At 37.7% G+C, this 27,143-nt stretch overlaps 1 protein-coding gene across 1 annotated transcript in view; it reads right to left on the reverse strand.

The window, feature by feature from the left end:
• The window catches only part of ERCC6L2 (excision repair cross-complementation group 6-like 2), a 240,699-nt gene that overhangs the window by 22,782 nt on the left and 190,774 nt on the right, over positions 1-27,143 (reverse strand). The window contains exons 15-18 of the mRNA XM_011927507.1: positions 24,706-24,858; positions 20,764-20,844; positions 18,325-19,474; positions 13,200-13,354 (exon numbers count right to left, since the gene is read on the reverse strand). Coding sequence (XP_011782897.1) covers positions 13,200-13,354; positions 18,325-19,474; positions 20,764-20,844; positions 24,706-24,858 — 1,539 coding nt within the window. The remainder of the gene's footprint in view (positions 1-13,199; positions 13,355-18,324; positions 19,475-20,763; positions 20,845-24,705; positions 24,859-27,143) is intronic.

Here is a 27,143-nt window from a genome sequence, read left to right on the forward strand (position 1 = left end):
CCCTCCGCCCTGGCCTCTAGCTGAGGCTCCTCACGTCCCTCCGCCCTGGCCTCTAGCTGAGGCTCCTCACGTCCCTCCGCCCTGGCCTCTAGCTGGGCCACTTAGGCTGATTTGATTAGAAAGCCACCAAATGGCTCTCCAGTGTCTGGGGAAGAAGATTTCAAGCACGTACCACAAATGACACTGAGACATTACAACTAGTTGTGAGATTTGATGTAATTATTTACTACTAATAATAAAGTGCTAAAATACATTAAAGATTCCACTTTTTTAGTAAATTAGAGTTAATTCCCTATAATCACATCATCTTTACTCTCCTGTATTCTGATATGCTTTCTTTGGTTACGATTAGAGAAAGTAACATTTTCACACAGAGAAAGGCAAAATGGAAGCATATCCTGAAGAAGTGAATTTAATGATAAGGCAACTGTTTTCATTTGGGTCTAAGACAGTAGTTCTGAAGCTTTTTGGTCTTAAAACCCCTTTATATTTTAAAATTGAGACTCTCAAAGAGTTTTTGTCTGTGTGGGTTATATCTACTGAAAATTTAAAGTCTTTATTAACTAATTAAAATAAAAACCCATTACATGTTAACATAAGGAACTTTTTAAAACAAAAGTAACTGTACTTTCCAAAGCAGAAAACCAAAAAGTTAGTGAGAAGCGTGGCTACGTTTTACATTTTTACAAATGTCTTTAATATTTGGCTTAATAAAAGACAGCTGAATTCTCCTGTTTCTACGTTCAATCTGTTGTGACACACTGTTTTGGATGAAGCTTATGAAGAAAATTGGTCTCATACAGACGTGTAGTTAGAAAAGGGAAAAATATTTTAAGTCTTTTCAGATAATTATGGATTTTCTTTTTTGACACAATACCAAAACTCAAGGTTTATTTCATTAAAAATCTGAAACCTTTCAGTAAAATGTTTATATTGTTAAAATTCATTGGTGTATCTTGAACTTTGGTAAATCTTTTCCCCATGTGTGATTTTTAATATCATTCACTGGTCATTTAGAAAATACTGATTAATAGAGTTATGCAGATCTTCAAAACATGGACACATTTAACTGTACCACGTTAGAAAATCACTTTTGTTATTATCAGAAAAATAAGTATTGGGAACATGTCAATGCTATGGTGGTAGATACAAGCTTTTCAGTATTTTAACTTTCACTTGAAAGCTTGAATTTTATCACTGGCAACAAGTACTGTCCATTGTTTTCCTTGAAGTGACATGGTCAATAAGTTCATTTTTTTGAGGAAGTGCCAAATACCCAAGTCTGAATAACTAGTCTATCAGTCATTCTTTCAAATGGTGTTCCATAAAAAAGCAGCTAGTTCAATGTGCAACTCAAACAATTATTCAAGTGCTTTATGCATACTTCCCATTTCATCATACAGAATACAAAAAAGATGGGCAGTAAAGGGTTGAGATGTGCTAAAATTAATTCTGCTGCTTCCTCGAAGATACTCATAACAGAAAGTAGTTTTCTTTTCCTGCAAGAATGTGGTGGTAAAAAATCCACTAACTCCTAGTGATACAGAAGGACTGGGCTCCCATCTAAACCCCACCCTTAAGCTCAGCCTGGATCTGTGGCCCTACGTGGAAACAGCTGACCCCGTTTTTCTACCCAAACGTTGCCTTTTTGGCTTGCCCCCGCCCCTATCCTGGGCCCACAAAAGACCTAGCTGGCAGAGCAACACAAGCAGCTGAGCGGCAAGCAGAGAAGCAACTGGGCGTTGGAGACTACGGACAGAGGCAGCTAACTTCAGACGGTGCAGCCTGGAGAGGGGCCTGGTCGGAGACAGCCAGGCTTCGGGGAAAGATCACCTTCCCATCCCCTTTCCAGCCTCCCTCTCTGCTGAGAGCCGCCCAGTGCTCCATAAAGTCTTCCGCATGCATCACCTTTCAAACAGTTCGTATGACCTGATTCTTCCTCACACCGGTCAAGAACCCAAGTGCCAAGAGGGCAGCGGCTGCCACCCTGACCCTCCACTGAGCTGGGTGGCACTTGGCTGTCCCCGGAGGGCAGAGCTTAAAGAGCACTGGTTGTAATATGCTTGGATGCTGCTGCAGGGCCCGCACAGAGCCTGCTCCCACCCGAGAGGAGCGACTGGTTGGCTGCAGCATTTGTTCGCTCCTGTTCCAATACCTGCTTGCTCATTTGTACACTCCCTCCTACAAGGAGTGGCCAGCGGCGGGCTGAGTGAAATGAGCCACTCCAGTTCCCGCCCGCGAAGGGGGTCAAGGAAGCAATCTTGTCTCACTACTACAATTAAGGGCCACTGCCTGTTCATACTAATCTGCCAGCAGGCTCCCCCACATTGCTTTCGAATCATTAGTACAAATGTCAACAAGTGAAAAGGTGGACCCCCCGAGTCTTGGGGCTATCTTAGGGTCCACGGACCACACTTTGACAACTGCCAGTCTCTAATAAACTGGAATTGATACCTTCATGTTGGCAAGTTTGACCATGATCATCATGAGTAGGTCTGGGCTTCACCCAGCGTTATATCCACACACATGAAATGGTCCCCCACCTGTTCAGTGAAAATAGAATAGTCTTTGTCTAGAATAATCATTACATCAACCTGCTCCAGCCTGGCTCCTGGCCTTCTTCACTGTGGAATGGTTAGGTATTTGGCATATCTTGAAAATTAACCTGTCAGAGTATAAAGCCTAACATCTCAGTCTGTTCAGGTCAGTTTAACATTTATTGATTATTGCCCTAAATGAAAGGTCCTTCATGACTTTTTCTTAACCCCCTATGTACCTTACTGCTCTCTGTGGTCCAATACAAGTCTACCTGATCAGTCCAGTCTTCTCACTAGCTGCCAAACACATCATCACATTTCTGGATCCAGATTTCCTCAGAACCTAGTTTCTTGCCCAACACTGTCCTACCTATGCTCGAAGGTACAGCTTCACAAGACTTCCCTTGCATACTCTTTTCTTGCATTATTATTTTGATATCTCATTTGGCAGCTTTATTATAAAATGGAATGTACCTTGATTTAAGATTTTATGTCATCTCATACAACATACCGAACCAAATAATGCTGCACACAGGCCAAAGATCCTCATTTCACCCATCAGAGAAATATAATGAAACCTGGGGGATCTCTTTGAACAGGTAGGGCCCCCCTGTACTGTTTGAAGTTATTTTGATTGTTCTAAACAAGATTAGAACATAAAACAAGATAAAAAGTTCTTGCTGTTAAGGCATTCAATTATTTCACCTGCAACAAAATAGCCTTACACGGCAAATGAAATAGTGGGATATGGTTTTCCAATCCACTCTGAAGCAGGTAATGCTAGTCATGAGACTTGTTTATAGATTAACTGAAATTGGACTGATAGTAAGTAATGTGGCTAACAAGATGGCTGACGTCTCTAAAATAAAACATCAACTTACCATCTTGCTGTAAAAACTGTGAGCAGATCCTAGTTATATTAAAGGTGAATTATCTTCATCAGATAATTTGCAAAATATCACAAATTTCAGTTCAGACATATTTGTCTTATCTAATGTCAACTCACCACAAGAGAGTTATGCTCATACTAACAAATTAGAATAATTATTCACATTTTCATTTATAGAATCTCTTTGAGAAGGAAAATGTCTCCAGGGCACATCAAAGACCTTTGCGGCAGCCCCTCCCATCATAGGCCCTGAGGCCCAGGAAGAAAAAATGGTTTCACAGAAAAATGGTAGAGGCTTGGTATCCTGTGTCCCAGCCACTCTAGCCACGGCTAAGAGGGGCCAAGGTACAGCTTGTGCCATGGCTTCAGAGGGTGCAAGTCCCAAGCCTTGGCAGCTTTCCATGTGGTGTTGAGCCTACGGGTGCAAAGAAGTCAAGAAATGATGTTTGGGAACCTCCACCTAGATTTTAGAGGATGGATGGAAACCCTTGGATGTCCAGGCAGACATTTGCTGCAGGGGTGGGGCTCTCATGGAGAACCTCTGCTAGGGCAGGGCAGAAGGGAAATGTGGGGTTGGAGCCCCCACACAGAGCTCCCAATAGGGCACTGCCTAGTGGAGGTGTGAGACGAAGGCCACCATCCTCCAGGCCCCAGAATGGTAGATCCACTGACAGCATGCATTGTGCACCTGGAAAAGCCACAGCCACTCAATGCCAGCCCATGGAAGCAGTCATGAGGGAGGCTGTACCCTGCAGAGCCACAGGGGCAGAGCTGCTTAAGACGATGGGAACCCACCTCTTGTATCAGTGTGACCTGGATGTGGAGACGTGGAGTCCTAGGAGATCATTGTGGAGCTTTAAGATTTGACTGCCCCACTGGATTCTGGACTTGCACGGGGCCTTCAGCACCTTCGTTTTGGCCAATTTTCTCCCATTTGGAATGGGTGTATTTATCCAATTCCTGTACATCCACTGTGTCTAGAAAGTAACTAACTTGCTTTTCATTTTACAGGCTCATAGGCAGAAAGGACTTGCCTTGTCTCAAATGAGTCTTTGGACTGTGGACATCTGAGTTAATGCTGAAATGAGTTAAGACTTTGGAGGACTGTTGGGAAGGCATGATTGGTTTTCAAATGTGAGAACAGGGGATCTGGGAGGGGCCAGAGGCAGAATGATAGGGTTTGGCTGTGTCCCCACCCAAATCTCATTGAATTGTAGCTCCCATAATTCTCCTGTGCTGTGGGAAGGACCCAGTGGGAGATCACTGAATCACAGGGCTGGTTTCTCATACTGTTCTCATGGTAGTAAGTCTCACGAGATGTGATGGCTGAATAAGGGGTTGTCCCTTCCTCTTGGCTCTCATTTTTCTTTTTGCCTGCTGCCATGTAAGGCATGACTTTCACCTTCCACCGTGATTGTGCGGCCTCCCAGCCTCGTGGAACTGTGAGTCCATTAAATCTTTTTCTTTACAAATTACCCAGTCTCTGGTATGTCTTTATCAGCAATGTGAAAATGGACTAATACACCCGACAGAAGGAGACAGATAAGGCTGGGCATGGTGGCTTATGCCTGTAATCCCAGCACCTTGGGAGGCCGAGGTGGGTGGATCACCTGAGTCGGGAGTTTGAGACCAGTCTCTCAGCAATATGGCAAAACCCCTTCTCTACTAAAAATACAAAAATCAGCCAGTTGTGGTGATACGTGCCTGTAGTCCCAGCTACTCAGGAGACTGAGGCAGGAGAATCACTAGAATTTGGGAGGCAGAGGTTGCAGTGAGCAGAGATTGCATCACTGCACACCGGCCTGGGTGACAGTAAGACTCTTGTCTCAAAATAAATAAATAAATATAATAGGAGAGAGAGATATATGAAGACAATTACACTTCCCTATCCTCAGAATACATTTGTGTGAGGAAATGAGTTCTTGAGCTGCAATCATCATCTGGCAACATGAAGCAAAAGACCTAAGGACTAAAAGTTAATTTACTAAAGATAGCAGGGCAGAAAATGAAAGAGCCTGAATCCCTGTCGTGTCATGGGGCTGTCACACCTGAAAATGCCTCCTTCCAGACCTGCTGTTATTTGAATTAGTTCAGTGATTTACTATACAGCCCAATTTTTGATGGTTATTCTATTTCCTGCACTCAAAAGCATCTTGTACATATTCATCCAGTATCGCATAATACAATGAGATAACCGCTATAGCAGATAAACACACACAAGTAAAGAGAAGAACGAGGAAAACTTTATATTGCTTTGGAGAAGAGTTGGGGGAGAGCTGTCACAGATGATACAAGGGGTAGGAGTTCAATCAGCAGACGCAGGTGACAAGGAATTTTAAACAAGGAACCAGACAAGCAAAGGCATGGCAGGCCTGAGCAGGTCTGGAGAAGAGTTCACAAACTGAAGGCTAAGAAGAGCCTGTTTGTTCATCTTTGTATCCCTGGTGTTTAGTACACAATGGAATATAAATAGAATCTGCTCTCACAGCTTTTTACTATGTTGTTGGTACATACTCTGTTGTTGGTATGTACCAGAATTGTTGGTACATAATTCATTTCAATAATCTTGATTACGTGAGTGTCTTGGAATGAGACTAGAAAAGCATGCTAGGGCCAAACTGAGATAGGCCTTGTATGCTACGGAAAGGACACAATAAGACACTTGACAGAGCTTTGGAAGCTACAAAGTGACTCTGGAAGCCACACAATGACTCTCCAGATTTATTATTGCCAGATGAGGATGCATGGGTTCCAGGAATATCTTTCTGACACCATTCTTCATGTTCTCTCTTCCTGAGTGGGTTTCCTATACCAGCATTACGGCCAACAGATGACGAATAATGACGATGAAGAATACGAAGAAGCATTTATACTGCTCAAACTTGAGTCGTAACTTTACATTAGCTGCCAGCCAGTATACTCACTTTAACATTAACTTGTGGCACAAAGAGTTGAGGAGACTTAACTTGTGAAAATAGTTGTAGCGATTGGCCTTATGCAGTACTTCCATGCGGGAATTATCACAAACATTTTCTGAACTCCCTCTCTGTGCTGCCCGGAGCTAAGTGGTAGTGTTTACAGGAGTACATGAGATTGTCCCATGGTCCTGCTTCTTCAGTAGCTTATAACATACATGAGGAAAAAACGAATCCACATGAGGTAAGTAACAACAGTTACAAGTATACCACGTCTACAGTGATGAGTGGCATAGAGAATGGGCACTAAAGGAACCTGAAACTGAGTGATCCCTGAAGACTGAGGCTTTGTGGAAAAAACGGAACTTGAATTGGGTCTAACTGGAGTGGAACATTCAGATAGGAGTTGATAGGGCTGGAGGTATAGGATAAGTAAATCCATCCAACACCATGATTGCCAGGCAAACCTGAAAACAGTTCTCATTCAGAGAAAGAGAGATCTTTCCCCTGAGTGATGAACTATGTTCGTAATATAGTTAATCAATGAACAATGAACAATGTCATCTCTAGATAATTTCCAGAGAAACTATGAAAGTTGTTCATGGAATAAATCATCTTTAAAATTCTCAGAACATAGAGGTGGGGTTCATTGTACCCTGACAAAAACTGAAAACCTGACTTTATCCCAGAAGTACTTATTCATAAAGTCTTAATTATATAAGATTATTTTAGGTTATCAAAGGTAAATCAGACATATCTTACTATTTCAAAGTTCAGAGTTTATTAGAAAAGAAGAGATATATGTATATAACTATAATAAAAATTTGAACGTCATACTTTAGAATAAGCACAGGACATACAAAGTACTACTGGCTGAAGCATAAAGAGTGTAAAAGGCAGGCTTCTTATTTCTAGCTGAGGGAAGAACTAGGGCAGACTTCGTGGAAGAGAGTATGCATTTGAGGTAGATCTCGAATGGGAGAGAGATGTGGAGATTTAGGGGATCAGAAGTATAACGCTGAAGGTTATTCCAGGTAGGAAAATAGCTTAAGGAAAAAAGGTAAAAACTACATAGTTATGTAGTTTATACATGTATGTATTATATATAATATGTATTTATACATATATAACACATAACATATATTATATCACATACAAGTATGCATGTTAATAACATACATAACATGTACATTATATATACATTAGCTGTCCATATACATGTTAGATATGTACATGTATAATATATAACACACATTACATGTTGTATTATATGTTTTATTTATACACATATATATATATCTTAAAGGAAGGATACATTCAACCCACGTGAGGTTTTTGTGTAACTGCTGAAGTGAAGGTAATTCTTCACAGACCAGTTATCCTGAAAAATTAAAAGACTGATTTGTCATATTGGAAAGGCAAAACTGAAATCTCCAGAACAAAGTAGATTCCAAAGGTACTGAGGGAAAAGCACAAGAAAACATGAAAGGGTCAAAGACCTTCCTGGTGTAAGCCTCCTGCCACTGTTGAGCCCTGGGGGCCTGTGGGGAGTTACTTATCCTCTTATTTTTAAAATTTAGGCAAATGAGATACTTGAGTAAAACAGTCTTCAAGAATCCTTCAAATTCTGAAATACTGTAATTCTTTTAGCCCATAATTTAGCTTTATTCACCTATTCACCTATTCTAAAATTCAGAATTCCTAGGACAGAGGCAGGATTTTCAGATGACAAGGCAATAGGTGTTTCCATTAGGTGGCCATGCCCAATTGATACCATGGTTTTCAGAGAGGGATAAAATAGAATTTGAAAAGGGCTGTTAAGTGCACAACATTCTTTAATTCACTAGGTAGAGTCAGTCAGAGTTGAATGATGCCTCTATTCCTAAATTTTTTGTAACACTACCTAGAAAGCATTATTTGAAGAAATACTATTTTTTAACTATTTGGATCTTGTGACTGTTCTCAACAGAGAAACTGTTCAAAGAAGGCTTATAGCTATCTTCTATGCAATTGGAACAGTGACCAGCTATGAGAAGAATTGGAATCAAACTACTTCCTAACAAGCAAAGATCATTTTTGTTATTCCCAGTCAATTTTTAAATTAGCTTATAATTTCTTTCAAAACCAATTTTCTCTATAGCATTTTTCATTAGAAATCAGCCACAGTTCAAGGCAGGTACTTCACATAAAATTAAAGGACTGGATTAGATATCTTTTTAAGGCAGTCTAAAATATTCTATTATCAGTACCATTAGCAACAAAAATAATAGCAGGTTACTGTAGAGACTTATTTACACATCACCCCATTGGTAAGCAATAATCCTAATTACAGTAATAAAAATTTACATTTTTTGAGTAGTTTCAATGCCCTTCTTGCAAGGTGTTGAATGTGTTTTGCACACATCAGCTCATCAGTTACATCAGTCCATGAATCCTGGTATCATCATTGTGCGGAAAGATGCCACAGCTTCTTGTAGCCTCCAGCTAGCAGGGGAATAGGCCTCTAAGTTTATCATTTAAAAACTGGATTCTCCTTCCTCTAAGTAGCAGGTATTTTCTATTTAAATGACATATTATCTTCTGAACCAGAAAGCTATCTACAACCAATCCTACTTCTAGGTGTGGAAACACAAAAGCCTTTTTCATGTCAATACTAGTCACATAATTTCACACACACACACACACACACATTTTAAAATCTTGACTTCTACTAAAAGTATCTGAAAGGATAACTTTCTGATACAAATGCCATAAAATTAATGTCTAGCTACAAAAAGAAAAATGATGAAGACCATGAAATATCCCACCCAGTAAGAGTTACATGCTGAAACCGTAAACCTTGCTTTCTGGACTACTTTGTAAACCAGCCATTTGTGAACAATTACTTTAAATCATCATGCCATTCATTATCCTGAAAAACAGGATAATGGAATGCTCTATCTCCCCAAAGTCTGCTCACTGTAAACAGTCCATCCCTCCTAGCTGACTCCAAAAGCTGTATAAACATACTGCAATCAAACCCACCGTAGCTCACAGAAATCCTTTCTTTAAGTACAGAATGCCAATCTAATACAAATACAAGAAAGAGAAGTTCTTACTAACACAATATTTTGTATTTACAGTATTCTGAATAGTGCTTAAACCTGCACTGGTTATATAAAAGACACTCCCCCACGCTACCTCGCGCCCCAGGCTGACAGCATGCTTAGTTCTCTCATTTACACCACACTGCAATAACATAAAGAGGGGCTTACTATTAATCCAGGTTTTACTACAAAGCGACCCGTTATTTCTCTGTCAAACACTCACAAGAGTGCCAAGTGTCTGTCATCCAATTCAAGGGATTAAGTCTTCTTTTATAGTCTGATACTTGTACCAATTTATAAAAATACAGATATAGTTTCTTAGAGTTGGTCACAGTCGATATTTTGGCTTGGATTCAGGCAGCAGAGGTTGACTATGACAGCTGGCAGGAAACTGAGGGGAGAATACATCCTCCCCCTTCAGTCACCACATCTCAGTTGCCATAGTGATTAATCCTTAATTGAAGGCTGTCTTTGTACATTTCTTTTCAGAAAATTTTATGCAAACTTAAGTTGAAAACGTGCAGTTGACTGAGAAAAGGAGGCATCACATCACAAACAGGTACAGTTCAGCTCCGTGACATACTTCCATATAGTAAAATAACAGATGAACTATGTAGTACATTTTACTCCTTTTTAAGATACATGGTTGAATTTGAAGAGTAGATTCACAGTTTTTGTCATTTTGGTTATTAATAATTACTGTACATCAAATAATTACTGGACATGAAAAACTCTGAAAGACCACAGGATCTTATGTAGGATTACAGTGTTTATTACTTCTCTTTTAGAAGTTTTCATTTTAGTATACTCCCTTGCAATCTAGTTAAAGGTTCTAATTCAGACTCTATGGTACTCTTTTGAAGTTGAAATACTGGTATACTGTGGCAACAGTTACTTGTGTACTGATTTCATAAAACAAATAGGATTTATTTTCTTACTGAGACAACATGTCTGCAACTGGCTACAGACACACATGCATGCACACACAATCTTTTCAAACAGAAGTAAAGTTCTTTAATAAAACTTTGATGACAGACATGAAGCACTCAGAGGAATTACCAGTAACCGAAAAGATTCTAGATTGAGCCCCAGATGAAAGACACTGTACTATCTATCGCTGGGAGGTCTGAGCTTTTTGGAGACTTCAGGATCAAGAAGTTTGCAGGTATTTTCTAACACTAGGACTGAGTCTCTTTTGTTCTTGCTTCATTTCCCTTTCCCTTTGTTTATTCTCTTTTCTTCTCGTAATTTTTTTTTTCAAAACTGTAAATTCACTATTGCCACCCACTGCCACACCAGCTGCAAAACCTCTGAGTAACATAAGTCTCTCTAGCCAAAGATGATGAGTGTGTTTCAATGATTTCCTCATTAAAGGTGCTGAAGTAATAATGATGCGATATGACGAAATCAGTGATTGGGAACTTTTCTTCTCAGAAATTCTGTGAGACAGCTTTGAAATGTTAGAATGAAATTTTGCTGTATCAATGACTGACTGAAGTCGGCCACTGAAATGAGTGTTTCTGTAGACTGTGTCTGGGCTGCTAGCAATGGCGCCATGGGAATGGACCTCCCATTTAGTGGCTTTAAAACTTCACCACAATGTAGTCATTAAACAACTAATTTCTTTATCTTCTCTGAAAAGGGTTTACTAAGTTGGTGTATGTGTGATGAGGGAGACAGACAGCCTCGAAGGGTATATTATAACACCCAGGGAGTAGGTATTCCAATTTGTTTCCTAGCGAGAGATGCCCCTCCCTCTGAAAATCACTGTAAAGAGACAAGGTTTCTAACGAGGTTGTGCTGCCCACCTCAAAAACATTTGGACTGAAAGAGCTCACAGGCAAACTGCGTTTCCAGCATTTTATTTTTATAACTTTGCTTAAGAAGCAGGTTGCTTCTTAGGTCAATTGTTGGAGAAATTATATGCTTGTAAACTTCTTCTCTAATAAATATTTAGATAAGCTAATGACCAGTATTCAGTTATTTCACTAACATCCACTACAGCGGTTTGCCAAATTATCTGACCTTTCACATTAAAATTTGTATGTAGAAGGACATGGTTTTAAAAAAGGGCACGGTTAAAAAAAAAATCCTAATAAAAAATTAGCTATCTGTTTAAAAGATTCTGACATACTCTTTATCCTAACAAAGAAGTTTCTGGAAAATCCAACATAATTCTGCCTGCCTTTTTCACATGGCACATACAAGGCAATCAAACTGTAGAAATGTTGTTTAAAGTGTTGGTTGAGAGATGGTACATTCCTGGATCAAATGAGAAGACGAGTATAAAAAGCAGCATATTTGGGTCATGAAAGAATGCTTTCACGAGTTGTAGTTTGGCGTTGGGCCTATGGACTACATTGAAAAAGGCTAGAAAGGATAGCCTTTCAAAGTCCATTATTCGATTTATTCTAGGGATATTATAAGACAACTGGCTGTTTACTATATCGTTCTGTGGTCCCCAAAAAACCCCAAGTGACAAATTTCCTTCAAAGTGAGTGCTAGGAAAAGCTTTGCTTCTGCTAGAAGTTTTTTTGTTTTTTGTTTTTTTTTTTTTGTTTTTTGTTTTTTTTTTCCTTAAGGACAAACATTTCACTCAGACTTTCTCAGCAGGGTGTTATGGAATTTTGGGCAGAACAATTCTTTGCAAGTGGAGTGCCTCCCCATTGCCCCGTCAACCCAGTCCTCTGTCCAGGACAGTCATTTGGAATCCCTGGCTTCTAGACGCTAATGCCAGTTAGACCCTCAGTCATTGTGACCACCCAAACTGCCCACACACATTTCCACATGCACTAGCTGAGGTATCACTAAATAGACAGCTTACCTCCTTTGTTTTTTCTACCAGAAAACTCAATCAAATTAGCCATTTTAATACAATATCTGGGTAGAACATGTTATGTCCTATGCATGTGTATTCTAACTTTCTCCCTGTCTTAAACTTCCAGTTTAATTTATATTTTCTCTGGTCCTGAATTTCATTTTGTACTCTGGTTTTATTGTTAAGGTAATTTGATTCCTTTGTCAAACCAGTGAGGTACAAATAAATTAATTCCCTTGATAGTTCAGAGGAATTCTACCCCTACCTTCATTCTTAAAAGTAAAATAGCACTAGGTTGAAGCAAAATATTGGTATTATATACAGTACACATTCTGAACTCTTGCCCATGAAATGACAGTAAAATTACTCCCGAGGCACTTAGCTCTTAGAAAATAATAAGCCAAACAGAAGAAAATACTTTGTAAAAACCTTTGATGAAAGTGACAATGCATAAACAAAAATATCACAACAGCAATTTGAAATGGGAAGAGCCCATAGAAGTATTCATGCCTTTTAACAGTATAAAAATCCTTTTGCTAAAAATATAAATTCTATATGAAACGAATTATCTGTATGTCTTCATTTTAGGTGAAAAATTGTGGAGCAATCTAATCACATACTTTCCTTTTTCCATATGAGCAGAAATGGTTTTGGTTCTGATTGAACTACATGATTCCCTCAGATTCCTTTTCATTTTGGGGGTAATGGCCAATTTTTATTGAGGAAAACTATTAAGCAACTCAACATTACTAGGTACTTGGGTGTAAATTTGTTGTTTAATCTGAAGCATCTTCAATGACTACAGCTCCCAAATGTTTTGATTTTTACACTTATTTGTATGTCCCTTACAGTTTTTGTAGCTATTTTTGAGGGAGTACTTAGAGAAAATACTATTGAGTAACTTCTATGAAAAATGAGGTAACTAAAGATGATACTACCCTATATTTTCCTTACCTTAGAACTGCAAACAGCTATGTTAGCAGGCAGCTGGGAAAACTGCTTCAACTCAAATACATCATGTGCTGCCCATCGGCTCATGTGATTTTCAGCTTTGCTCGATCCAATCACATTCTGGTTTGAGTGAATATAAGCCACTTCCTGAACGCCATCTAGGAGGTAATTGATATTTTTTAAGTGATATATCAGTATACAGCAGTATGGTTCCACAAAAACACATTATTCTTATTTTTAATACTCAAGAGAAACATCAACAACACAATACTCTTTAGGAAAAATATTGAAAAGAGAGTGAGTTCAAATATGTTAGTATAGGTTACCTTGGAAATGCCTTTTCCTTCTCATCAATGTGAGATGAGAACTACTGACAGCAGGTAACAATCTTTAAACTTGAAATGGAGGTTTTGGCCAAGAGAAAAGTCATGGTTGAGGAGGGTCCTCTCTAAGAATTTGTTTTTATTGTTAATTAAAAAAAAAAAGTTGTTCACTAATTTAAAGAATGAAACCAACCTTCTCTGTTCCTTTAAACATGTACTTGATTACAGTGATGGAATGGGAGCATGGGGTTTATGACCAGGGAGTTTCGTTTGATTGGCTTTGCTCAGTTTTACTGTTTGTATTTTGTCTTTTTTGTACATATGCCCAGAGAATGTCAAGATGAGAGCTTTTTAGGAAATCAAAAAAATTAACTCATGGCTTTTATCTGAAAGAGGTTTAAAAAATAGCTACAATTTTTATTGCTTTGCTTCTAGGCACCTATAATTCATTTTTGAATTGTGATCATAAAAGAGAAGGCCAGAACCAAGGCCTATAAATGCTCCCTCCAACAGCTCTGGCAATGAACCTCAGGTATGACCTTTAACACTTGTGCTGTTTCAGTCCTGAACCTCTCCAACCAGAAATTACCAATCATGCAAACACAAACGTTGTTAAATAATATGACGAGACAGTAACTAGCATAACATTCTCCTTAAACTTCAAAATACCAGGTACTGTATATGGCACATAGTTTCAAAACCTTCACGGCAGAAAATTTACTCAGATGTTTCTTAATTCTGATGACACATGTTATCCATTGTGCAAAACAGCATCAGTTCCAAACTAACGACTGACACCTTTTGCACAGTAAAAAAAAAACAAAAAACTGAGCTGATTATTTAAAAAACAGTTTATGCAATAATTCCTCAAACCTAAAATCTAACTGTAGCACACAAACCAAAGGATAATTCAGTACTTATTTACAATGATACCAAAATATATATAATAATGAACTCTTAAATGAGAATGCTAAAAGCCACAAAGAAAGCCTGATTTGTACATAAATCAAATACAACAATTAAAATTTCTATAGCAAAATATCCTTGCTTGTATCTCAGCTTCTTTCACATAACTTTTGGGGGAGTAAGTCAGACACTTGTGAAGGCAATGCCTTAAAATCACCATACAGATTCTGGGCAGAGGGTGGTAACAGCAGAAGCAGGAGAATCTGTGAATCTGTACACAGAAACAGGCAGCAACCAGACAGCAAAACCAAAAGCCCACGGACATTTACATCAAAATTAGGTAACAAGATACCCTCATGACAGACACCTAAAGTACAAGCAGGTGGGGAAAATCTCCACTAGCTATGAACTCTGCATGGTTTCAGTATCTGTGTGAAAGGAGGAGGAAGCAACAGGGCGCCTGACAGACCTAAAAACAGGAGACCCCAGAACTGCCAACAGGTATTCACCGGAAAGCACAAGGGGCCAGCTGGGGAACAGTAGCTGAATCCGGGAAGGTTTCCTGCTCTCCAATGCTGAGAGGGTGCAGGGGGGACACAGTAAAAAGGCCTGGAGGGGCTAAAGCAGGCCAACTGCTAGAACTCCCAAAACTGACCCACTAGGGCCCCCACCCAGGTGAGGGCCCAACAAAGAGGAAAAACTGCTGGGGGAGAATCAAAATAAGTAGGATAGGAAGAACAAGGATGAGGGAAAGAAAAGATCTAGAGCAAAGCAAGGGAGAGCGAAAGGAAGGCCCACCACAGTGCAGCACTCTACATGGAAATAACATATGGATCTCTGTGAAGTGAGAAAAGATTTCCTAAGCTCTGCTTCATTTGTAAAATTCAGGGTAAGTAATTTCATATAAAAATGACCAAGGGAAAAGCAGCAGGGTCAAATCTCATAAAAATTATTGTGAGAAAAAAGAGAACAATCAGAATAATATCCCTCCAATGAAAACGTGCTAGAAAGATGTGCTCACAAAACAGAAAAAGACATGAATCAACAACGTAAATCAGAATTAGAGGAACCCAGCAATGAGTGATAAGAACTCAGGAAAGACTTAAAATTTTTTTTTTTTAATTTCAAAAATGAAGACTAAACTAGAAGGAACATAAGTGGGAATAAACACAACAGATAAGCCTTAAGAGAAACAAACAACATTTTAAAAAAGCAAAACAAAATGAACAGATCAACAAGATGAGAGAATGTGACAAAAACTGAAGTCAGGCAGGGAAGACTGAACATCTGAATAATAGGAGTCCCTGAAGAAGAAAGCCAAAGCAAAGGAATAGAGCAAGTAACCAAAAACACTAGTACAAGCAAGTCTTTCCCAAAATAAAATGTAAGTGAAAACAACACTGTGTATATGAGAATATGAACCCAGGATAACCAACATCAAAACACAATCTAGTAAAATTATTGGACAACAATGAAAAGAAAAAAAATGCCCTGGGCATCTACGGAGAAGGAAACAAAAAGAACACATAATACCACACTTTATGCCAAAAGAAAACAAACCTACATATTTAAGACGCTCAAGAAAAGACAATGTGAGCCAAGTATTTTACATCCAGCAAAACTGACTTTCAGGTATAAGGGCACAAAACTGTTATTGCAAGAATCTCAGGGAATATTATTCTCATGAACACTTCTTGAGGAATTACCAGACAGTCAGATTCAGACAACCAGAATGACGTGAGGAACACTGACATTAAGGACTGATGGGGAGCATGAAATGTGTAGTTACCTGTGGACCAAGTGAAGTCTAAGAGAAGGGTGGTATATAATGCAATGTCTATATCTTTGACAAGAAAGACACAGTATATTCATTTTAAAAATGGAAGAAAAGGGAGAGTAGAGGCAAAAACAGATAAACCCTAAATGCTGTCAGTAATCAAACTGTGGTAGTACTGCTATTTTATTCTTTGTATAATACGGGATAAAGCAAATGAGCAACAATGGGGCATTAAAAGTAAATCATTCCCTATATGCTTGAGAACCAGAATTACCAATATTGTAGAAATGGTATTCAAACATAGTAAAGAGGCTAAATGAGAGCTCTATCCGCTCAAATTAAGTATCAATACAAAAAAGTATAAATATAAACTCGAGGTATTTTATCATCACAAATATGCGTACATACATATATAAAAATATATCACAAATATATGTACACATACACATGTCTTACATGTATATAAATATAAATAGATATATATACAATCTGGCCACTGAAAAGGCCCAGAAATAATAACCAAGTCAACAGCAGCAATGATCATTACTAGCACCATACTGTGGTCTCGAAACATACTTTCTCTCTAAAAGAAACCAAGACTTCTGGGAATAATGACTGATTGCAGGTCTGGGGCAGAAAATGTACGAGATGACCCTGGAACATCTCGTTAAGACTAGACAACAAAGAGGCTTCCAGAATGACCAGCAGCAAAGCCAAAAGGCTTCAGGATCCAAAATACTCATTTCAGAGATTCCCCTCTATCCACAGATAGGACAATGGAGCCTTAATAATATTATTAATTGCAATAAATTGAGACCCACTAAATGTGTTTGAATTAATTACTAAGAAAAGAAGGAGTCATTCTTATGGCATATAGACATATTTAGTTTTTACTATACTATAAACTGGTAAATAAAGAAAGCAATGAGCACTTTTCCTGTCTCTCTGTGCCACTGGGTAAGCAACAGTAGATGAGGGGAAGTAGTGAAGTACCTCTTTACAAAAGCATTCTAAAAATTACATGAAAATGAAAGGAGATAGACAGAAAATATTTTGCTACTCCGAATGAATAAATAAGTATAGGTATTAAGTATCAATGGCTGCTAGGATCATGGAGAGAGAATAAACATTTTGTGCCTACTATAGTCTTGTTAAACACTAACTTTTATCTTGCCAAAGGAACTGAACCTGAGTCTGATCCAGTCTCAGGAACCAACTGCTCTTTTGCAGGTAATATAGAAGACAGAAGAACATGTTTAACTGCATGGAGAGGATGCAATTAGCAAAATACAAATTGAGGGAAACTCTGTAAGAGATGGTCCAGGTACTTCCATAGTTACATTGTAAGGCAATGAAAGGGATGAGGATTCCTGTAGATTAAAAAAGACTGCCTAACATTTTTAAAAAAATATAGTATGAGACTGGATCATAATACCTAGTGATATGGTTTGGCTGTGTCTCCACTCAAATCTCATCTTGAACTGCAGCTCCCACAATCCCCACGTGTCACAGGAGGGACCTGGTGGGAGGTAACGGAATCATGGGGATGGGTCTTTCCCATGCTGTTCTCGTGACAGTGAGTACGTCTCATGAGATCTGATGGCTTTATAAAGAGGAGCTCCCCTGCACAAGCTCTCTCTCTTCTCCTGCCACCAACCATGTTAAGACACGACGTGCTCCTCCTCGTCTTCCGCCATGATTCTGAGGCCTCCCTAGCCCTGTGGAACTGTGAATCCATTAAACCCCCTTTTCTTCTCAGTCTCAAGTATGTCTTTATCAGCAGTGTGAAAACAGATTAATTCACCTAGAGATGCACATTTGGTGATAAAACCATATAAATGTAAATAAGCAATTACCATAGAAGCTAGAATAATTGGTATTTATGGGGGCAGAGGAGTTATGATTTAGATGGGCACACGGAGGGGGTCCTGGGGTAGATGGCAACATTATCTTGACCTACATGTGGTCTCCCATTTATCCTGCTACCCAACCCTTCCTTATTCGTGCCTCAATGCAGCATCTTGATTTCAGGGCTATTTTACAAGTTAATTCAAAGTGTCTCACAGACTATTTGATAAAACAAATATACTTTTTAAAGTTTTCAGAATGTGTCTTTAGTTACCTAAAAATTTATCCATTGATTCATATGACTGCTCTTGATTGACAGCTTTCTCATTTGAAGATTTCATTGGTTTTCTTGGCATGAAAGTGCTATTTTTCTTATTATGGCTAGGCAATTTTGAAGAAAAACTGGTTCTGTCTTTTACAGTTCTTGCTCTATGGCTCTGTTTAGAGAAACTGAAGTGGCTGACGGATAAACTCTCATCTGAGGATGAATAATCATCAATAAACTGAGAGTTATGATCCTCATTTGTTGCATATACTTGGTTTGTTTTGTTCACTGTTTTGGAAGAATTGTGAAGTTCTTTTTTGGTTTCCTTTATTCTCTTAAACCTCAATGAACTCTTCCTTACTCTTGACTTGGAAGAAATGTCAATGTCATCAGACTCATCACTGATATCGCTGGTGCCTTTTCTTTTCACAATAGATTTCAGGGTTGTGTTCTCAGGACTTGACTTTTCTGAAATTATCCCATTTCTTTTGTCATCAGTCTTTCGACCATTATCATTATTTCCTGTTTTTACAGAGTGTTCGGTTTCGGAATCCTCGGAACCCTCCAAGGGTGGCTTAAACCTTATACTATTGTCGGGGAATCTCTCAGTTGTATGTTGTGTAGGACAGATGACATCACTATCTTCTGATTCTGTGTCATTCTGTAAAATGCAATGTTTATCTGTATTTTTAAATTTTTTCTCATCAGACTTAGAAGAAATATTCTGTTCTAAAGTCTTCTCACTTTTATAAAAAATATGCTTTTCTTTTGGATTTAGGATGTTATCTAATTTCTGATATTTTGAAGTACGAAGAGAGTCCTGATTTTTCTCACAACCAGCATCTTTGGCTTTTGTTGAAAGGCATGTGGGCTGCTCATCAGAACTTTCATCATCAGAGGCAGTATTTCCATCACTGTCCTCAACTGCTTTACATTTTGTTTCAAACAACTTCGAGAAACCACACTGGAGTAAGGTAAGCTGTCCTGGAGAGCTGGAAGCTTTATTTGAATCGGGTGCTCTCTTTCTGGCAGTCTTTACTCCTGCGGCTCCCACTGGCTCTTCATCACTGAAGTCGCTGCAGAGATCACACACTTCCTTTGCCAGTGGTTCTGCAGCTTGTTCTGGACCTCTGCATTCCTGACAGTCAGGCTCTCCAGGCTATAGAAGAAACAATGACAAAAACCTCAGAAAACCTCAAGATATAATATGGAATCAACTGAAAAGGAATCAACTTTGGGCAGGTAATTTAGGTACAAGTGTATCACTTAGTGTTTTCTAAAAGTACAACATTTAATAAACATTTAGTAAAGGGTTTAATATCATAGTCTAGTAGTCTTTTCTCTTTCCATGTTGAATATTGTTCCAAAATAAAACAGTTTAAACTCGAATACCATATAATCAAAGTATTTTGAAGAAAAACACAAAGTGGAGTGTTTGGCTTCTAAGATGCAAGGACACGTAATTCTGGCCTTGAAAGTGAAAAGCATACAACTTACTGCTTAAGAATTACTGGAGTTTACTGTCATCTAGTAGACACTTCCAATCATGCTTTAAGAATAAGACAGATTACAGGAGTTAACAAGGTAGAGAATTCACGACTGGAAAATTATTCTAATTGATTAAAAAGGCCAATAGGATCTTGATCACCAGAAATAAAGAATTTTGAAGTAAAATTTGCTATAAATTTAAATTCAATATGTAACTTTTTCACATTAGTCAGAGATAAATATACCCTAGTTTTCTAAAACTGAGCCTCTAATAGTAAAATATTGTGGGAAAGTATTATCGGCTAATACTTTTGCCAATATTTGATATTCATATATTTCTTTAAATTTATAAAAATTTCATCCCCAATTTAAAGTCATTGGACTGGTATAAACTGACAGTTTAGACTCTAAAAACAAACAAGAAAAAACCAGAAACAATAATAAAAAAAAACCTTCCACATATGTTTTTTACCTTTAAGATGGCCTTACGATGAAATAAAGATTTGGTGGTACATGAGATGGCAAACTACTAAAAAGATCACAAAATTAAGGAATCAAGTAAAATATCTGCTTTCAGTTAGAGAACAACTTTAATATTTGTGTTCAATAATTTTAAATACACATTGGTGGTGATTTTTCCATTTAACTTACCAATTTTGACCAATTAGTCAAAAATTATTTATTTGAGATGGGTTAGTTATCTAGGTGGTACTGGATTTACAGTTTGGGGTAGTTAAAATTCAGTTTAGCTGTAAATGCCTGAATTGCTCCTGAATTTGTTATATGAATGTTAAATCAGCCTTAATTATTAAGTTTACCCACAGTCCTCTGACTTTGTGTCCTTGACTCTTAATTTTTTTTTTTTACAGGTTATAAAATGAAGGAAGAAGGAAAAGAAACAAAATTGTCACAGTGCATGTTTTCTAGGTGTTGTAGGCTACAAGCTCAAACATTACATACCATTTCCAGTTTGTGTGCTGGAGGTCCCTCTTTCAACCATGTCGTGGCTGTCATGATTCCTGCTTCCACTTGGCCTTCTCTCTATAATGTCAGTAAGAAAGAATGCAGATAGCCATGCAACACAGGGGGTAGCCACAACCAGATACGCAATAGCAAGGCATGCTATTCTTGGAGTTAAGAAAGAAACATTGCATGCAGCTTGCTTTAGCATTCTTAAAGTTATTTTTCGACTTGCTAATTAAGAAACTCATATATAAACATTTATAAAACATTTTAAAAATACTCTTAATTCTTGTCTTAAAGTTTACTTTTACAGACACAGAAAACTAACACTTTCCAGCCAACTTCATTAAAAGTACTAGTGGGGAGAGGGAGAGTGAAGAAATGTTATGTATTTACCCAGTATGATATCCGTAACAACCATTCCTATATAATAATTATGGTAAGGACATATTAACATTTCAAACACCACAATGTTGAATATTGGGAACTTGATATTCTAGCCTATATTGTTACTATATTTATTGTTCATATTCATTTGAAAATACCCCTTAGGTGTAGGAGGCATCAAAATAAAAAGGCCCATCCTACTATGAAATGAAAAACAATATTCTAGTTATATAACAGGCTTGCTACATCTTTGGGAAAGTATTTGGACTTTAAAGCTTCTGGTGTGTCATTTAGCAGAAGTTCTAATGGCCTAGATTCTAGAATATTAAATTCTCCTCAAAAGGAAATCAATTCACTTTTTAAGGCTGTATGTGTTGATAGAGCAAGAAGAAATAATACTATCATCACTACAGTTACAAATGCCCAACTTAAGAATACACAGACATACTAATGGCATGGTTCCAGCCACTTGGTATCCAGGGCAATGAGTGAGACTCTCCTCTATGGAACTCTAGGGAATGACAAATGGTTTCTGAATTGTTGCAAGTCCTTTACTCTCCATGCCTGGAGGCTATTACAGTAATGGGATGGGAAGCCTCATTCCCAGGCTACCATTTATCTCTGTAACAGAAGCTAAATGGCTACAACAGGTGAAAGTGGCAGTACTAGAAATCTTAAAGCTGCTGAAACTCGCTTATTATAGATAAATGGCCATTCCAGTCTTAAGCTGCTCAGGCCAAACACCTTGGAGCCATCCTTAACTTCTCTCTTTTTCTCATACCTTGTATCTGACCCATCAGCGAATCCTGTCAATGCCAGCTGGATAATATATACACCATCTAGCCACTTCTCACGCCACCTGCCACCATCACCCTGGCTCAAACCAACATAATCTCTCAGCTGGATTACTGTAGTATCCTCCTAACTGGCTTCTTGCTTATGTCCTTGTACTTCTATAGTCTAGTTTTCAATAGTAAGTCAAGCTAATATAAATCAGACTATGTCATCTTTCTGTTCAGAACCCTCTAATTGCTTTTTGTCTCATTCAAGTAAAAGTCAAAGTTCCTGCATGGTCTGGCTCTCTGTCATCTCTCTGGCTCCATCTCTTGCTCTCTTGCTTACCCCACTCTAACCAGTCTGGACTCCCTGACATCATGAGATCACACGGGGCATGCTCCTCCCTCAGGACCTCTGCATTTGTTTCCCCCATCTAAAACACACCTTCCTCCCTCATCTCTTTGAATACTCAAATGCAGCCCTCAGAGTGAGGGCTCCTGTGGCTACCCCATCTAAAACTCAATGCTCCTTCCCTGACAGTTCCCATTTCCCTTCCCTGTTCTATTTTCTATCCTTAGAACTTACCTATCATAATACATTCTGTCTTTTACTTATTTATTCTGTTTATCATTTGTCTTCCCATATAGAATGTAGACTTCTGGTAGACAGGATCATTTTGTCTATTTTGTTCTTTTATGTATGTACCAGCTCTATGAACAGTACCTGACATTTTGCAGATGCTCAACAAATATTTGTAAAATGAACTCTCAATGTCTATCTTTGAAGAGAAACCATAATATAGATAATGGAAAGTCAATGCAAAACAGAATGAAATTGCCCAGAAATCAAAAGATCGTTAAGTGTAAATATTCAAATTTTTACTTCTTAAAACATTTTAAAAGAGATTTTACACAACCTTTAAAAATTAAAAATGTCTCACATGAAGTGAAATACTTCTTTTACTTTATGATATGTGCTCCCATTATATGGGGCTAATAATAATATTTAGAAGCACCTTTGGCCCAAAGCAGCATGAATCTAACCAAACTTGAGTAAGTTTACATTCTAAATGATGACAAATGAGTAATTTTAATTCAAAATTTAACTTAATAATCAAGTGCCAATCGTATGCCTAGCAAGACAAATGAAGGACACGGATGGCCTTGTCACCCCTTATTAGTATCAATGAGAAAACAGGTTAATATCCTTAGTATTCTGGTATATTACAGAACTTAAAGATATTTTTAAAAAAGAAAATGTAAGGCATGGATGGTCCTGTCATCAATAAACACTTCTGAAGGTGAAACAAGATATTCTTAGAATAACTAGTGAACAAGAGAACTTTTTTTTTTTTTTTTGAGACAGAGTCTTGCTCTGTTACCCAGGTTGGAGTGCAGTAGCACAATGAACAAGAGAACTTTTTCTACTTAATAATCTGTCATCCTGATACGTCTCACATAACACTTGTTTAACAAAGAAATAGGTGGTTATTCTGATAAAAACAGACAACTATGCCATAATATATGACAGAAAACAGGATAAATGTAATGCTAATACTATAGACAATGACTTTAACGTGAATATAAGCATGTCAAGTAGTACTCTGAGATGGAGGTAGCGGCTCGGTTTGGGAGCTGGAGGGCAAACAAAGTTACTGACATGAAAAGAGAAACTAGAAAGAACAAATTCATAAAAGAAACAGCGTATTTAAAAAGCAAGGGGAGAAAAAAACCCAAAAAGCAGGACTCCAAATGGGTCACTGAATTCAGAATCAAATATAATTACTATAAACTAGAAACTCAGCAGTCTACATCAGAAGTTGTATAACAGTAATAATATTTATAGGATTCAAATAATATATACTTTCCTCTCCCCCAGCCATCCACGGTCTACTGCTGAACTTGTTCAGCATACGATTCCTGACACTACGTGGCTATTATGTAAACGTTCTCTTCCACCTCCGGAGAAGATGGTTCAAGCTCCTCAAGGACAGGAACCAATCGCTCCTTGAACTGTCTTTATGGTACTTACTGAATAAATTAAGTACATTAAGATTTTACTACAAAGTCATGGAAGTCAAGAGAAATATCCTGAAGTTCTCTAAGACTCAGTTTCCTCATCTATACCATGAGGAGGCTGAAAAAGATGATATTCCAGGATTTTATGATACCTATATGAATATCAATTAGAAAATAGTTAATATCTTTAGTATTCTGCTATATAAAAGAACTTAAAAGATTTTTTTAAAAAAGGATATAAAATATTTTGTTTGAAGAATAAGAAACATCTGTATGTTGAGGATGAACACAACAGGGAGAGTTTAAAATACTGGTGTGGAATTTTTATTGGGAACAGAAAACAAAAATCTCCATGAGACATGAGAGTACATCTCAGGGAGTATTTGGTAACTTTTAATCAAAACACATTTTATATTTTTGTTTATTTAGGAAAATCTCTTTTTTTAGTTCCTGACTTTAGCAGCTGTTTTCAAAACAATAAGCTTCTCTCTGCCTATCTTAAAACGGCCTTGGAGTTCATACTGCTCAGTATATACGTTCATGTGTGTGCATTATGTGTAATTATGTATGGGAAAACCTTAGTTTAGAGGTATAATAATTCATTTCTTATTCTCTACAAGTAAAAATTCCAAGGCATTTTTGATAAAGAAAACCAAAAGTTTCTCTGAAAAGGCAACAGCAATTGTATTTCAAATTTCCTGAGGAAGAAAAACTGTATTTAAGATATTATTGAAAAGGTTAGAGAAGAAAAGCACACCTCCAGAATGTCCCTTGTAAGACAAGACCCTTGGGACCTCAGTTTGAAGAGGTTATGGATCCCAAAAAGCTCTCCTTGATGCTCTTTAGATCCTTGAACTGCTTCAAAATATCGTTTGGCATTTTCACTTCCAACCACCACACAGTGAAGTTGCTAAAACAGAAAAAACACAAGATATTTTTGAAGTGTTTGCTCCAACAATATGTCAGAATTTCCTGGCATTCCCTGTATATACACAGCTTTAGTTGGAGCAGGCAGAATCTCCTGAGGGAGGAAATTTTGTTTTAATTTCCCTGGCAGATGTTGCCATTATGGTAAAATAATAATAATCTGGCCAGTATTATTGAAACAGAGATCTTATATTTCCTATTTTATCTGTTTTCTAACAACTGAGTCAAGATTATATCTCTATAGAATATCCACCTGACATAAATGTTTAATAATAAAAGCATACATATGAATACACTTTTCTCCTTTTAAAACTCTTATTATAACAGGAACTACTAAAACTGGCAGAAGTAATTACTATATCACTAAAGTTAAATTACAATCTAAAGTAATGATATGATAACCACCTTGGTGTCAAACTAATTGTGGCTTGACTACATTGCCTACTAACAGCAAAAACCCTATCACTGTTTTAAGAAACACTACATCTTTGACATAATTTTGAATACAGAAAGAACACTGACATGGAACATTTAAAAACACCATTTCAGTATCAACATTAATATGCACTCTCTAACTGCTGGATATTTTACTAAATGTAACATAAATATATAAAATTAAAATACAATCTGATTAACCCCAGGTGTATTTTAAAATTTCTTGAAAGAAACAAAGAATGCACAGAATGTAAAATAACTTCAGTCCACTGATGGAGAAATTAGTAAAAAAAGATGCTTAAGGGTCGGGTGCAATGGCTCAAGCCTGTAATCCCAGCACTTTGGAAGATGGAGGTGGAGGCGGGCAGAATACTTGATTTCAGGAGTTAGAGCCCAACCTGGCCAACGTGGTGAAACCCCTCCTCTACTAAAATACAAAAATTAGCTGGGCATCGTGGTAGGCGTCTGTAATCCCAGCTACTTGGGAGGCTGAAGCAGGAGAATCACTTGAACCTGGTGGAATCTGCAAGTGACCCGAGGTGGTCACTGTACTCCAGTCTGGGTGACAAAGACTCCGTCTCAAAAAAAAAAAAAGAGAAATGTTTAACTACTGAGATTATCATCAGAGTTCATTTGCACTGTAATAAGTGATTCTAGGCAACTAAAATTGTGTATAACAGCTGCCATTTATTGAACATTTATTACACGTGTAGCATTTTACTTCCATACTCTTACTTAATCCTCACAAATTTATGTCATCTCAATTTTAGAAATAAAATAACTAAAATTTCTCTATTTTAAAAATAAAGTAACTTAAGTTTAGAGAAGTTAAGTGACTTGCTCACAGCTGGCAGCTAAGTGTCATTCCTAGAATTTGTACCTTGGTTTGGCTGAATCTAAAATTTATACTATTAACTAATTTCTCACTTTCAAGACGTCTCTCTTAAAACAAAACCCACGGGACCTTCATTTAAAGAAGTTATGGATCAACATACCAACTTGATCAGTTTGACACCAAATGTTCTAGAAACATGGGCTGCAATCTTGGGAGCACAAAATCACAATAACAATTGATGCAAGTGACAGCCCAGGGACCTACCGATTTTCCTCTTGTTACTGAACTACCTTAAACACTGATAATGTCAGACTGTAGAACCTGTAACTATAATCACCAAGGTAATTTGTAAGCCTCAATTTGAGTCTTTATAAGCTTCCTAGCAAAGTTTTATCACAAAATTTATAAAAAGCACATTAGTTTGCACTAAAGTGGCTCCAGTAAAAGTTGAAACCAGGTGCTTCCATCTGTAGGCTAATAAAAAAAAATCATGTTAAAATTCAAGAAGGTAGGGGAAAAATTAGTAATTAGAAAATGTAGCTTAGTTTCTAGCTTATGAAAAATCCATACAGGGGAGAAAATGCTTGGATCTCATAATAACAGACAAAGAAAGAAGTAAAAAGAAAAGAACATTTATGATGTTAAGAAGTTCATGGCCATTCTTCCAACTTCAAGGCCAGCAGTGTGGCATCTTCGTCTTTTTCTCTCTGACCCTTTGCTTCCTTACCATGGGTTATTAGGCAGTCGGGTCAGAGAAAGTAGAGATGAAGCTGTGCACATCTGACCCTTATAAAAAAAAACCCTTGTGATTACACTGGCCCATCTGGATAACCCAGGTAGTCTGGGGGACGACGATGTGAGCATCTTTGGGAGACTATTATTCAGCCTACCACAGTAAAGAAGTGCAAAAAGAAGGACGGGAGCAAGTCGAAATAACACAGAAGCCACCCTAATGGGTTCCCACTGGCCAAATATAAGACAGTGTCAACATTAAAGTA

This window comes from Colobus angolensis, unplaced genomic scaffold, assembly GCF_000951035.1.
Source record: "Colobus angolensis palliatus isolate OR3802 unplaced genomic scaffold, Cang.pa_1.0 Scaffold72, whole genome shotgun sequence".
Taxonomy (NCBI): Eukaryota; Metazoa; Chordata; class Mammalia; order Primates; family Cercopithecidae; genus Colobus; species Colobus angolensis.